The sequence below is a fragment of the Hippopotamus amphibius genome, chromosome 1, assembly GCF_030028045.1.
Source record: "Hippopotamus amphibius kiboko isolate mHipAmp2 chromosome 1, mHipAmp2.hap2, whole genome shotgun sequence".
Lineage (NCBI taxonomy): Eukaryota > Metazoa > Chordata > Mammalia > Artiodactyla > Hippopotamidae > Hippopotamus > Hippopotamus amphibius.
In genome coordinates, this window is record NC_080186.1 from 212251681 (window position 1) to 212267903 (window position 16223).

At 34.4% G+C, this 16223-nt stretch overlaps 1 protein-coding gene across 14 annotated transcripts in view; it reads left to right on the forward strand.

The window, feature by feature from the left end:
* The window catches only part of SSBP2 (single stranded DNA binding protein 2), a 311861-nt gene that overhangs the window by 147772 nt on the left and 147866 nt on the right, over positions 1 to 16223 (forward strand). For 4 of the 14 annotated variants that reach the window (XM_057740080.1, XM_057740074.1, XM_057740086.1 and 1 more), the window contains exon 5: positions 5677 to 5721. The exons of the other annotated variants lie outside the window; for them this stretch is intronic. In XM_057740080.1, coding sequence (XP_057596063.1) covers positions 5677 to 5721 — 45 coding nt within the window. The remainder of the gene's footprint in view (positions 1 to 5676; positions 5722 to 16223) is intronic. 14 annotated transcript variants of the gene reach the window in all.

Below are 16223 nucleotides of genomic sequence, written 5' to 3' on the forward strand. Positions count from 1 at the left end.
TATTCTTTTAATTCTGTGAAATAAGGTTTCCTTCTGGTGGAACTTGGGTTTATTATGGTTAAAGCATTGTTAAGTTTGTTTGTAAGTAATAAATTCCAGATTTATGATGAATGGAATTATTTCTATAAATGAGTGTTAGCTGGAAAAGGACCAGACAGGAAAGCATCACTCGTTTTGATTTTGGTTTCATTATGACAAATATATTATTGGCAGGTGGAAAGAGCTTCTAACTTTGCCTATTATAAGTAATATATTAACCTTTGAAAGAAGTATGCTTTGTAATGTCATATTACTGAACAGCAGTATAAAGTGATTAATAGTATATTAAGAAAACACATTTATCATAAAATAAGAATAAAGTAAAATACTTTTTAGTATTTCATAAAACCATTTAGGCTCTTGAATTTTAGTTTATGTACTTCAAAAAGGAAAAAAGATGTTAAAAGAGAAAGAGTGTGAGCAGGGTATCTCATTAGTATTTTCCTGACCTATGAAATAGCGAGAACTGTATCTGAATTGCTACCAAAGAACAGAAGTCTGCAAAAAAGAGTAATGAAGAGATCTATACTTAGTAGATGCTTGCAAGAAAAGAAAGGTCATAGACACAGATTTTTCTCATTTTTCATTTCTCATGTTTGCTATTAGTCTACTTTTTATGACTTGTGTAACTTTTGTAAATTTATAATTTATTTTAGTAATTTACTCTTCATAATTTTTCTCATTCTTAAGTACTCTTCTCTTTATCCATTTTCTTCTCTTTTCCCTTTTTACATTCCTTCTTACTCGTCTCTCTTTCCCTTTCATTGCTTTCCGTTCTCTCAAAACTTTTTATTTTTGGCCCTTTCCTTTGTTCTCATTAAATGGTATACTTTTTTTTTTTAATCTAGAAATAATTTAAACTCAATTATGTAGCAACTCTTTTTAAGTAAGATTTAATTTCTCATTAGCATAATAGGTCAATGTGGTCTTTGTAATGCTACTCTGATCCTTACCAAGCTCTGAAATTCTTTGGGATTTTGGAGTGGCAGGAGAGAACACTGAGAAGAAAGTACTTCCTAGAATTGTGTCAGTGTGTGACTCTTGAGGCTCTGTAACTCAAGCATCCTTTGATTCTTATTTGGAAGTAGTCACCAGTGTGATATCTTCGACCTGTTATTTAGTTATTACATGTGTAATTGCTAATTAAAGGAAAATTTGAATCTAAGTAAATACTTATAGAATTATGACATGCTTTTAATATATTTTTGAGAAGTTCTCAAGTGTGCTCTTGGTGTACCTACCTGGGTTTAAGTCCCATCTGAACCATTTACGAGCTGTCTCATCTTAGGCAAGTTACTTAATTCCTCTAAATATATATATATATTCCGCTAAATATATTTTCCTCTAAATATATATACACACACACATATATTTTGCTCCAGTTAAGTGGAAGTAATATGTGTCTCACAGAGGTGTAAATAGGATTAAATATGGTAATTCATTTAACTTTATACAGTGGTGTATAGTAAGCACTTAATAATGATAGTTGCTCTTCTGTTTCTGCTATAACATACTTCTACCATTTTTCAGTAAGTATATTGCATTTTAAAAGTTAATCTCAACATGAAGCAAAAGAGGTAGAAAATAGGATGTAATAATTATATAGGATTATTATTAAAGTTTTTAGCTAAGTAAGTTATGTTGAAGTTGAAAATTTTATACGGGAAAAATAAGAATGCGTTTCGTTCATTTAAAGACATGGTTTTGCTTTCCTTCTAATTTTGTTCTTATGCTTTTCTTTTTCTCTTTGTAAGCTGCCACATAGGATATTTTAAATTTATTCTTCTCAATTCTTATTTTATCTATAAGCTAGTCAGTGATGGCCACTGTTTGTGATCAATGTAAAAGTGAACTTAATAGTGTTTTTGTTATGCAAAATTATTTTTCTTTTGAAGAAATTATATTTTATTTCCTCCACCAATAACTTATAACTTTTAAATAGTCTTCAAATGTTGGGAAAATTTTCACTTGGAGGCATATGAATATATCATAATTGATTTGATAAATAAAAAAATAAAAGATTTATGGTAAAAAAGAAAAATAGTTTTCTTAAGGCCAGTGAATCAATGAAAATATTCAACCTTGAGCAATACAAGAAGGGAGCTTGGATTAGATTAGCATGATAGTCTAACATTGGGAAACTGAATACCATGCTAATTAATGTAGTGCCAGTAGAAGAGGGATGTTTCTTCTTACTCAGCAGAGATAAGTGTTTCTCCTGCGCAAATGCCAAGAGTCAGAGATAAAGGAAAGATGAAAGAACCTCCAGACTTACAGCAGAGCAGAAAGAAGAAATATAAAAGGGATTCATGTAAATGGAAAAGTTTGAGGTGAGGAGTTCCTAAAGTCATTGTGCATCTAGACATCTAGATACAGCTAGATCCCATAGTGTGTGGCTCAAGAAGGGAATCATACAAGACCAGGTCTAGGACTGGTCTAGGACTTTGCCTCTGTGCCTTACAGTTTCTTTTTCCAGTCTAGTGTCTAGAGTTCTGTGATTGGTTAACGGCAAATAATTCTGTACATACTCCACCCACAGAGTTGTTTTGGTTCCTCTCGGTTAATTCTGAGAAGAATTAAACCTTATTTTAAAAACCTTCTTCAGGTGTTCATTAGAAACACATGAATCAATGTGGACCCAGATACTTAGATTTAATGCAATTTAATTTAGAACCCTGGTTAGTATTCTGCACTAATTACCCATAGCACATCAAGTTTGTTATCAAATGCCAACCAAACTAAAGAGTAGTAAAGAAGAATTTCAGGATACTTTTACAAAGTTTAGCTATCTGATCAATACAATTATTGCATTTAGGAAACTATTTGAGGTAGTTTATACTTTAAGCTGCCCTGGACTGGTTTGTAAGAAAATGAGGGAATCTATGTCATTACAAAAACAGAAAAACAAGCAAAACCTCCTTTAAGTTCCAAGGGAGCAAGCAAAGTTATTAATTAAATGTTTAGGCAGGTTATAGCTGGCTTGTTAATTTTAGGTCACATTTATGATACACCATATATGATTGAGATATATGTATTTTTATATTTACATGGAGAGGTTATATAAGCCTTGTATAATCAATGTGCATGGCATATTTATATGTCTTTTTTACAGTAACATCATGAGTTTAATGATATTTGTTTTATTTTGTCCTTTTATTGTATTCTTGACAACATTTTTCTTAAAGTTAAGACTAGGGGGACTTCCCTGGTGGTGCAGTGGTTAAGAATCCACCTGCCAATGCAGGTGACACGGGTTTGATCCCTGGGCTGGGAAGGTCCCATGTGCTGCAGAGCAACTAAGCTCGTGTGCACAACTACTGAGCCTGTGCTCTAGGGCCTGTGTGCCACAACTGCTGAGCCTGCGTGCTGCAACTACTGAAGCCTGTGCACCTAGAGTCCATGCTCCGCAACAAGAGAAGCCACCTCAAGGAAGAGTAGCCCCCACTTGCTACAACTAGAGAAAGCCTGCATGCAGCAACGAAGACCCAATGCAACCAAATAAATAAATAAAATTTTTAAAAAGACTAGGGATAAGAATATATTCCCTAATTACAGCTTTTTGTATGGAAACACAAATCACTTTGGGATTGACTTTCTAGTTCTAAATTACTTAGGATTCATGGCCAGTGGCTGAAGTTAAGAGCTCCCCAGTAAGATGGAAATGTATTTTTCACTCATGTAGATATCTGGGCTGGTATGATGGCCCCATAAATATCAGAGAATTAGGCTTCTCTTTTCTCTCTCTTTTTTTTCTGTCTTCTTTTAAAAGAACTTTTATTGAGATACAGTTAACGTACAATAAACTACATATATTTAGAGTGTACAATTTGGTATCCCAATCTCCCAATTCATTCCCCCGCAAGCCTCCCCGCTTTCCCCACTTGGTGTCCATATGTTTGTTCTCTACATCTGTGTCTCTATTTCTGCCTTGCAAACCAGTTGATTCGTACCATTTTTCTGTATTCCGCATATATGTGTTAATATACAATATTTGTTTTTCTCTTTCGGACTCACTTCACTCTGTATGACAGTCTCTAGGTCCATCCCTGTCTCTACACATGTCGCAGTTTCATTGCTTTTTACAGCTGAATGATATTCCATTGTAAATATGTATCACATCTTTTTTATCCATTCATCTGTTGATGGACATTGAGGTTGCTTCCATGTCCTGGCTATTGTAAATAGTGCTACAGTGAACATTGGAGTGCATGTGCCTTTTTGAATTATGGTGTTCTCTGGGTATAAGCCCAGCAATGGGATTGCTGGGTCATATGGTAACTCTATTTTTAGTTTTTCAAGGAACCTCCATACTGTTCTCCATAGTGGCTGTATCAGTTTACATTCCCACCAACAGTGCAAGAGCATTCCCTTTTCTCCACACCCTCTCCAGTATTTACTGTTTGTAGATTTTCTGATGATTAGGCTTCTCTTTTCTTATTGCTATGCCAGCTTCAACACACAGTTTCCATCTAGTGGTCCAGTTTTACTCAAACCCAGTCAGCTAAAAAGAGAAAAGAAGGGAAAGAAGAGAGCGCATCCCTTCCTTTGAAAGGAAGGACCTGGAAATTGTACATATCACTTACGCTCAGATGTCATTGATCAGAACTTAGTCATATGCCATATGTAGCCACAGAAGCCTGGGAAATGTGGTCTTTAGCTACATGAATATGTGTTCAATTGAAAATTTCTGTTGTTTTGTAAGAAAAGAGATTTGGGGGAGAAGCTAGAAATAACTGTTAGGAATTGCCAAAAACAAGAATTACCTTTTTAATAGAAAATAAAAGTGCCTTTATGATTGTACAGAAAAATATTACAGAAAAATATGCCTGTATTTTACTAATAGGTTTTCTTCCTTTACTCTTACAGTATTAATAATATTAGTTGATTTATGTTGTTCAGAAATCAGGAAACTTATAATTAAACTGTCTGGAGAGGCCTAGCATTCATGTAAGTTTTCTACAGTTAAGGATATAATTATACAATAAAGCTTTGCTATTGAAAATCAAGTTTTTAAAAGTTAAAAAAGATTTTAGATATTTTGTAAAATTCTCCATTCCTGTGTATTAGGAAGAACATGTAGAAATATGAAATGTCTTGGCAAGGTTAGACATCTCGTTTGTGGTAGTCTACCTTAATCCCAGAGGCTTCTCTTAGTTGATGAGAAGCGCAAACTCTGGAGCCTAGGTTCCAATCCTAGCCTCTCTCTTTATTATCTGTGTGATCTTGATACTTAAACTCTCTGTGCTTCAGTTTCTGTGTTGATAAAAAAGGTATAATGATGGTACTTATATCAAATTCTGGTTAGAAGGATTGAATGAGTTAACGTGCATTAGATACTTAAGAATAGTACCTAACATAAAGTTAGTGCTATATGTTACTTATATACTGTACTTTTTGATATTTTAGCAGGTTAACCTCAGATATTTCACTTGAGTATAAAATTAGCCCAGAATAAATAATATATTTGAATTTTTGTTTTAAGGAGACAAAGATCATGTAACTTGGCATTGGAGAGTCTGAATGTTAATATGAACTAAACTCTCCAAAAATTATCTGTGTAACCTGAAACTGGGCATACTATAATTTCTCTGGAGAGATTTAAAAAGAAATCTCAGTTTCTTCTTCTTTTATATGTAGGAAATTCAACTAGAGCATCTCTGGCATCTCAGGTCTGAGTTGAAGGTATGTGGTGTGTGCATTGAATTGACAAATGTGCAAAGAAATAGAATTCTTGTACAAATTCCCCTTTTACCAGTAAATCACTTTAGAACACTGTCCCAGAGCCCAGCAATTATGTATTTTTTTATTTTGTTAAGTAGCTTTTTTGATAATGTCTCGTTTTTTTTTAATTGAAGTTTAGTTGATTTACATTGTTGTGTTAATTTCAGGTGTACAACAAGAGTGACTCAGTTATACATATATATGAGATACACTTATACATATATATATATTCTTTTTTAGATTCTTTTCCCTTATAGGTTATTACAAAAGATAGAGTATAGTTCCCTGTGCTGTACAGTAGGTCCTTGTTGGTTATCTGTTTTATATATAGTAGTATGTATATATTAATCAGCGATTATATTTTGTCTCAAAGTGTACTTTGCTATTATATCAGCTTTCTTTTGGCTAATAACTGCCATTATTATATCTTTTTTTGGTCTTTTTACTTCCAAATTTTCTACATCCTTATATTTAAGGTTTGTGGCCTGTTACAGGCATATAGTTGGATTTTAAAAAAAATCTAGTCTGGCAATCTTTTGTTTTTAATCACAGCATTTATTCTGTTTACATTACTGACATGTTAGACTTTAAATCTGTCATTTTATTATTTTATTTTCATTCTCTCCATTTTGTTACTTTTTTTGGTTTTATTTTGGTTTGATTATTTTTTTCTTATGTCATCCCTCTTCCTCTCATCATTAGCTTGTAATATTTTTTATTGTTCTTTTCATGGTTACCCAAGAGGCTGCAATATCTGTCTTTAATTTATTAAAGTATGATGTAAAATAGTACTATTACCACTTCCTGGGCTGTGAAAGAACCTTCTATTTTAATATGTTTAACAACCCCCTCCCCCAACTTAAGTGCTATTGTTGTATGTTTTAATTTTATATGTATTTTTTATGAGGGATCTTTATTGGCACTGTTTTTATAGAAAACATTCCTTACTGCATCTCTGAGCTTTGTTTTTGAAGCATTCTCTCTGCTTGGAGAACATGCTTTAAGGTTAGTATGTCAGTGGATCTGCTCATGATAAATTCTCTCGGATTTTGTATGTTTGGAAAATACCTTTATTTTACCTCTTTTTTGAAGGACGTTTTTGCTGGATATAGAATTCTAGGTTGACAGTTTTCATTCAGTATGTTTTTTTTTTTTTTAAGATTTATTTTATTATTTATTTATTTATTTATTTATTTATTTATTAATCTTGGCTGCATTGGGTCTTTGTTGCTGCACACGGGCTTTCTCTAGTTGTGGCAAGTGGGGGCCACTCTTTGTTGTGGTGCCTGAGTTTCTTATTGTGTGGCTTCTTGTTGTGGAGCACAGGCTCTAGGCACGCGGGCTTCAGTAGTTGTGGCTCGTGGGCTCTAGAGCACAGGCTCAGTAGTTGTGGTGCGTGGGTTTAGTTGCTCCACAGCATGTGGGATCTTCCTAGCCCAGGGATCAAACCCATGTCCCTGCATTGGCAGGCGGATTCTTAACCACTGTGCAATCAGGGAAGTCCTCTTTCAGTATTTAATAAAGATATTGTTTTGTTATCGGGCTTCCATTGTTTCTCCTGAGATTTCAGCTGTCTATCAGTGTTCTTGCACCTTTTTTTTTTTTTATTTCTGACTACTTTTAAGGTATTTTTTGCCTTTGGTTTTCATCAATTTTTACTACTATGTGACTAGATATTACTTTCTTTGTACTTATCTTGGTTGGAGTTTGTAATGCTTTTTAAATCTGGAGCTTAATGTCTTTAATCAGTTTTAGAAAATTGTCAGCCATTATATCTTTAAATATTGCTTCTGCATCTGTTTTTTTAAGTCCTTTCATTCTGGGATTCCAGTTACCTGTCTGCTAGATATCTTATATCCTATATATCATTTATGCTCTTTCTGTATCTTTCATCTTTGCTTACATATTTTCTTCTCACTTATGTTCACTGGTTTTATTCTCTTGGGCATAATTTGCTGTTCAACACATCCACTAATTCTTAATTTCATTGATTGCATTTTAGTCCTAGAATATCCATTTAGGTGTTTTTATTCAACCAGTTTCTGATGTTCTTAATACTGTTGCTTAATTTGTTAGTCGTGTTAAGCACAATGGTTTTTAAGCCTGCCTCTGTTGGCCCCATTGTCTGAATCCACAGTGGGTCTGATATCTGTATTCTTTGTTTCTCTTGGTCTCCAAATGTTTGGTATTGTTGTCTTCTCATATACCTCAGTATCTTTCATTGTGTCCAGGTGTTGTATATGAAAAATAATGGAGATAATTTGAGAATCTTAGTGATAGTCCAAAGAGGATTTTTTTTTTTTTTTGGCCTCTGCCAGGCAGCAAGTCTAGGAGCACTAGCAATTCCAGATCACCGTAAACCAACCAAGAGAATGAGGTGATTTTAAAATAGGATTTATCTTCTGTGAATAAGGATATGTTTCTAGAGTCATACTTACTCCGAACCCTTTGAGGTCCCAACCTATATACCAGGCTTTATATTCTCCTTGGTGGGCTCTGAATACTAATTTTTATGTGCCAGCACTGCAAGTGTATTAAAACCTCTGCTCCCCTTCTCAGCCTCTCAGCCATGCTTTTGACATTGACAAAAGCGATGAGCACAAAACTGCCCTCAAATGCAAGGCTTGCCTTTCTAAGCTGACTTCCTTTCCTAGTTACGATACCAGAGTTCTTTATTACCTCAGTAAAAGCGGTGCCTTAAAAATTATGAAAAAGTTCTATTCACTTCAATATTTTAAGACATACATTAGGATTGGTCGAAAGCACCTAGTTTGTTATTCTGGAGGTGAAACTTTGCAATGAGTATATTGTAATAATGAGGATAGCTAGTATTTTACTGAGCACTTATATGCCACATATAGTTTTCATGCATTACTTCATTTAATCTTTACAGTACATACTCTAAAGTACTATTATTGTTCCTATTACTGCAGATTAGGAAGCTGAGATTTAAAGAGCCAAGCTGCACAGTTAATGGTAAAATTAAATTTTGAACCTAAGGCTGTTGAACTCTAGAAACCACAGAGTTAACCAGTAAGTGCTGTATATAATAAAGTACATATGACAACTAATAAATACAGGATAATGCTGAGTCTGTGATTTATAATTTTGGGTGTATCTGTATTTATAACTAGGGGTTCTAGTCTTTTTATTTTATTATTGAGGTTTTATATAACCTTTAAGCCATTCAGTGTATATGTATCTCACTTCTACATTAGCACAGAATTTCTCAAACTGTTTCAGTTCACAGAGCCCTTAGTATCAGTATTTTTCATGGGACCCCTTGGCACAAGCAAAACTTTGAGAGTGCTGTTTATTAAGTAAATAAATATCTGTGATCCAATAATTTAATAGCCATTTAAAAATACACATAAATTGAAAGAAAAAAAGATATTTTCATTTTAAAATAATCACAGTTACTTATAGGATCTGAGCACCTGTTGGGCACTGCACAACTTCTCAAATCCTGGAATCAGATCAGACACCACTAGCCTCATTTTCCTTTTCACATTAATTTTCACATCATCTAATGTCAAAACTGTGAACTGTTGTGGGCTAGTAGTTCACACGATATTCAATGTATGTTGAGTACTCCTGTGTTTCCCTTAAATATTTAAGATGTCCCGTGGTGCAAATTTGTGGATTGTGGCATTAGCTTGTTTATCTTTAGAGGTTGTACATTTGAAATAGTCCCCAGATTCTGTGGTCTCTCAGGGAGTGTGCCTTCACATCCTACATGAGAATCCAAGCATTACAGGTATTGATAAAGTGTTGCTCTACATAGATTTTTGTGAAGGTAATGAAATGTTAAAACATTTAAAAGAACACTTTTGAAAAGGACCTTTTGGTAATCTTAACACTAGCCTCCAGCACGTTTATTTACACCTGTCTGGGGATGGGCAGAGGGGTCTCTGGCTGCTCAGACAGCCAGTTACGTGTACATCAGGTAGAAGTCCATGAAGTACAAAAAAGTACTTTTCCTCTTCCTCAAACTTTAAAAATTAAATGATTGACCTTTGTGGCACCACGAGTTTGCTGGAAAATAGGAGAAAGAGGCTATCACTGTGGCTGTTTTTCACATTCCCTATGCCTGGGGAACATAGGTCCGGGCTACCAGGTCATAGAGGTGACAGCGATGATGGCAGTGTGTGTGTTGCATTCTGATCCTGAAAACCAATTATGTAACATAGTCTATGGGGATGACACTGTCTTGTTAATATATGGTATTTTGGACTTGCTAGAGATCAGGCAAGTTAAAAAAGGAAAAGTGCAAGAGTCATATTTCCAGTTATGGCTGTATTTTGGACAAGTTACTCTCTCTCTGTAAAATGAAGGTTTTCTTACATGCCTCTTATATGATCTCTGAAGTTCCTCTTCAGTGTCAGAATACATTGATTCTATTGTTTGCCTAAAGCCTTTGCTATATGCTTTACACCAATAGGCCATCCCTTTACTGCTAGAATTTATTTGAAAATTTGTAAATCTAATGTAAATAAGCTGCCTTCTTAATGACCATTTAAATCTTCTCTCAGGATTTATCCATGGAGCCATAATGTTTACTGACATGCCTTCCTGGATGTGGTCTTTAATTGGGAAGCGCATCTTATAAGAGGATTATAGCCACCAAATGGGATGATTCCTGTGGTTTAAAAGTTGCCACGAGGAATTCACTGGCATTAGAAGCTAAAACAGATTTATTCCTCAGTACTTGTCCCCAAGGCTCTAAAATGTTACTATAAACTCAGAACATTCCTAGAGTTACCCAGATTTATTTTCAGGTTAATTGGTTATTCAGTATTTTCCTGGAAACCCATGAATTCATATCCTTTGGAAAGTATATATGTACTGGGCCATCAAATTGATGTGAGATGCAGAATGCCCCTTTCATTAAATATCTGATGTGATACTATGTGTAGACTTATAGCTGATTTTTCCAAATTGATGATTTGCTATTTCTTGGAACCTTTTAAATTAAAAACACTTTTTTAAATTTAATGTAACTAATCAATTTAATTGAGGTAGAGAGTTAGAAAGGACAGAAAAGTATAAACGTTTATTTTTAATTAGATGGGTTGCCACAACTACTTTAAAACAGCTCACATATTTTTCTAAGACATTTTTCATTCTGCCTTTGGAATTCCCGACAAATAATATTATTAAATATTTCAGGTTATTTTACTTACTCTTGGAATCTTTATTCTAATAACTAAAAAAGAAACCAAGTCTTTCATGTACATAATTTAACTCATATGGTTGAATTTTTACAATTACATATTTTAAAATATAAAATCCAACATTAGCTAGTTACATAAATAAAACCAAGTTTATGCTTGTTAAAAAATAAAAATGCGTAAATCTAGAGATGTGACTAGAAAGCAGCTCATTAGGGAAAATATATCTGAGAGTTTTTGATAAGTTAAATGTAATACTCCAGGAGGTAAGAAGAAATAGTTCCACACTTACTTGTTTTTGTTTGTTTTTTCTTTGAAACCAATTTTTTATTTTAGTACATCTTTATTGGAGTATAACTGCTTTACAATGTTGTGTTTGTTTCTGCTGTATAACAAGGGACTCAGCTATATGTGTATATATATATCCCCATATACCTTCCCTCTTGAGTCTCTCTCCCACCCTCCCTATCCCACCCCTCTAGGTTGTCACAAAGCACTGAGCTAATCCCCCACTATGCAGCAGCTTTCCATTAGCTATTTTACATTTGGTAGTATATATATGTCAGTGCTACTCTCTCACTGTTTGTTTTGACTTCCTCCTGCACACGACCTCTTGAGAAGAATGTTGACTAGCCTAGATGCTATTAGAGGGCTGCAAAATGTGTTTTTGCCTCCTGTACTCCCACCCCAAAAGCCTCACTAAAGCTATCCCCCCAAAAAAATTAAAGGAAGAAAAAATGAAAATCAACAAAGTTTGTTAAAACTTAGAAGTCAGTATGTCAAAGCTTGATTTGTGGTAGAAACTAAGTAAATGCTCTTATGTATGTTTGGCATAATTGGACAGCTATTAGGGAGATAAAAGTAGTATCATATAAAAGCTAAATAGAAACTCTGTGTTTGCCCTGCAAAAAGAAACTTCAAGACAGGTCCTCTAGCCTGTCCTCTATAGGACCTCTGGAGTAGCCACTGTCTAGAATCATGTCATATGATAATGAATTAAAGGAAATGAAGTTATTTGCGGTGAAGAAAAGGGGGAAAACACAGATGTGATAGTGGTCTTCAGAAGCCCTTTAGGGCTATCATGTATCAGAGCAGTAATTGCAAAGGGCACAAGTTTCAGAGAGATACAATTTGGCTTATCACAAAGAACTACCTGATGGTCATGTGTGTCCATGGAAGTACTCAAATATAGTTTAGAATGGTGTACGATGGATTTCATTTGGAGGAAGTGGAGAGGCAATGACCTAAGGTTAATTCTGACTTCAAGATTCTGAGATCTTCCTCCAGTAATACTACATTGAGCTGCTTTAATGATTGGCAAAGTAATCTTTTGCAAAAATTTTCTATAATATTTTACCCTTACACTTTCTGTGGGTTACCCTGCAGAGATGTGGCATAACTGGTGAAGTGGGTTCAGTTCCAGGCTTCTCTACTTCCTCAGCCAGATGCCCCTCAACAGTGAGCAATATGCATACCCTGAACCACCATACACAGCGTCTCTGAGTATTTGGTGGTCAGTGTTCTGAGGACATTTCTCTATAGCCTGATTTCAGGTGTAGTGTGAACTTTTTATGTGTCTCTGATTGCTTGTCTTATTGTTGGAGTAATTAAAAAATAAACATAACTAATTACTACTGCTCGAAGACTTGCTTCCTCTGAATGAAGTTAGAGTTTCTTTTAACAGAAGTTCTATAATTTGCTTGATTTCAGATAACTGGAAGATTTAATTTTCAGGAACTCTGATACTATTCAGTTACTAACCAACCAGAAAATACTAATTGATCCACCATGTTTGATTATAATATTTCTAACACCAATTTATAGTATTAATATTAGATGGGACTTCTCTCCCTTTCATATTATTATATATATGTGAGGGGGGTTATGGGTATATGAATATATATATTTTTGAGATCAATAGCTTCATGGAGTAAAATTGATGAAAAACTGCTCATATTTACTATATACAATTTGATGAGTTTGGGCATATGCATACATCTATAATACCATCACTAAAATCAAGGTGTTAAACATACCCATCACCTTAAAAATTTTGTGTTCTTTTGTTGGTAAGAGCACTTAACGTGAGATCTACTTACTCTCAAGAAATAATGCTATATCAATAATTATAGGCGCTGTGTTGTACCGCAGATCTTTAGAACCTATTCATCTTGTATGTCAGTAACTTTATAGAACAGTTCACCATTTCCTCTCCCCCATCACCTGGCAACCATTATTCTATTTTCTACTTCTGTAAGCTTGGCTATTTTAGATTTCTCATATAGTTGGAATTATGCAGTATTTGTGCTTCTGTGACGTAGCATAATGTCCTCCAGCTCCATCCATTTTGTTGCAAATAATAGGTTTTACTTCTCTTTAAGGGTGATTAGGGAATTCCCTGGTGGTCCAGTGGTTAGGACTTGGCACCTTCACTGCCAGGGCCCAGGTTCAATCCCTGGTCAGGCAACTAAGATCCCTCTTGGCAAAGAGGAAAAGGAAAGAAAAGGCTGATTAATAGTCCATTGTACATATAACACATCTTTATCTCTTCATCTGTCAATGGACATGTGGCTCTGAGTTGCTGAGTTTCATACTGGCTGTTTTGAATAATGCTTCAGTGAATGAGGGGCTGCAGATATTTATTTCTCTGATATCCTAATTTCAGTTCTTTTGGATATATACCCAGAAGTTGGATTGCTGCATCATATGTTAGTTCTATTTTAATTTTTTTTAAGGAACTGTCATATTGTTTTCCACAGCAGCTGTACCATTTTACATTCCCACCAACAGTGTAAAAGCATTCCAGTTTCTCTGAAATGTTGACAGCATTTATTATCTTTTGAATTTTTTTTTCAATAATAGCCATCTTAAAAAGGCACCAGGTGATATTTCATTATAGTTTTGATTTGCATTTCCTTGATGATTAATGATTGCTGAGCACCTTTTCATACACCCATTGACTATTTGTATGTCGTCTTTGGAGAAATATCTATTCAAGTCCTTTGTCCATTTTTTAAATGGCTTATTTGGGTGTTTTTTTTGGTTGGTTAGTCTTTGGTTTAGTTTTTGTTTTGGGTTTTTGTTGTTGTTTTTGCTATTAAGTTGTAGGAGTCTCTTATTTATTTTGGAAGTTAACCCCTTATCAAATATACAGCTTACAGATATTTTCTCTCATTCTGTAGGTTGCCTTTTCACTCTGTTGAATATTTCTTTTGCTATGCAGAAGCTTTTTAGTTTGATATAGTCCCACTTGCCTATTTTTGCTTTTGTTGCCTGTCCTTTTGATGTCACATCCATGAAATCATTACTGAGACCAATATCATGAAGCTTTTCCCCTATGTTTTCTTCTAGGAGTTTAATAGTTTCAGGTCTTATGCTTACATCTTTAACCCATTTTGAATTGATTTTTGTGTACAGTGTTATATAGGAGTCCAATTTAATTCTTTTGTGTGTGGTTATTTAGTTTTCCCAACACCATTTCTTTTTTTTTTTTTCCCGTGGGATCTTCCTGGAGCAGGGATCGAACCTGTGTCCCCTGCATTGGCAGGTGGATTCTTAACCACTGCACCACCTAGGAAGCCCTCCCAACACCATTTCTTGAAGAAACTATTCTTTCTCAATTGAGTATTCTTAGCACCCTTGTTGAAGATCAGTTGATGTAGGTGAGTTTATTTCAGGGTTCTCTGTTCTGTTCCATTGGTCTGTATTTCTGCCTTTATGTTAGTACCATACTGTTTTAAGTACTCTATTTTTGTAATATATTTTGAAATCAGGACATGTGATACCTCCAGCTTTGTTTTTTCCTTAAGATTGCTTTATTTACTTGGGGTCTTTTGTGTTAATTAGTATTTCTATTTAGTTAGTACTTCTATTAGTTTTTCTGTTTCTATAAGAAATGCCATTGGGGTTTTATGGAAGTAGCATTGAATCTGTAGATCACTTCATGTTGTTATGTACATTTTAACAATATTAAGTCCTTGGGTTACCTTTCCATTTATAAGAGTCTTCTTTAATTTCTTTCAGCAATGCATTGTAGTTTCAATGTACAAGTCTTTCACTGCCTTTTTAAAGTTTATTTCTAAATATTTTATTCTTTATGAAGCTAAATGGAATGGTTATCTTAATTTCCTTTTCAGTTAGTACATTGTTAGTGTATACAAATGTAACTGACTTTTATATCTTGATTTTGTATCCTGCAACTTTACTGAACTCATATATTAGTTCTAACAATTTCTTGTGGAATCCTTAGGGCTTGCTATGTGTAAAATCATGTCATCTGCAAACAGATTACTTGTTCCTTCCCAATTTGTATGACTTTTATTTCTTTTTCTTGCCTAATTGCTCTGGCTAAGACTTCCACTACCATGTGGAATAAAAATGGTAAGAGTGGATGTCTTTATTTAGTTCCTAACCAAAGAGGAAAAGCTTAGTTTTTGACTAATGAGTATGATTAGCTGTGGGCTGGTCATGTATGGCCTTTATTATATTGAAGTACATTCCTTCTTTGCCTAGTTTATTGAGTTTTTATCATGAAAGAGTGCTGAATTTTATTAAATGCATTTCTGCATCTATTGAGATGGTCCTGTGATTTTTATACTTCATTCTGTTAATGTGGCATATCATACTTCTTGATTTGTATGTGTTGAACCATCCTTGTATCACATGTAATAATCCCACTTTATCATGGTGTATTTCTTTTTTTAAGAACTTTTATTGAGATACAGTTAACATACAATAAACTGCATATATTTAGAGTGTACAATTTGGTATCCCAATCTCCCAATTCATCCCCCCCCCCAACCCTCCCCGCTTTCCCTACTTGGGGTCCATATGTTTGTTCTCTACATCTGTGTCTCTATTTCCGCCTTGCAAACTGGTTGATTTGTACCATTTTTCTATATTCCGCATATATGTGTTAATATATGGTATTTGTTTTGCTCTTTCTGACTCATTTCACTCTGTATGACAGTCTCTAGGTCCATCCATGTCTCTACAAATGTCCCAGTTTCATTCCTTTTTACAGCTGAGTAATGTTCCATTGTAAATATGTACCACATCTTTTTCATCCATTCATCTGTTGATGGACATTGAGGTTGCTTCCATGTCCTGGCTATTGTAAATAGTGCTGCAGTGAACATTGGAGTGCGTGTGTCTTTTGAATTATGGTGTTCTCTGGGTGTATGCCCAGTAGTGGGATTGCTGGGTTATATGGTAACAATATTTTTAGTTTTGCAAGGAATCTCCATACTCTTCTCCATAGTGGCTGTATCAATTTACATTCCCACCGACAAT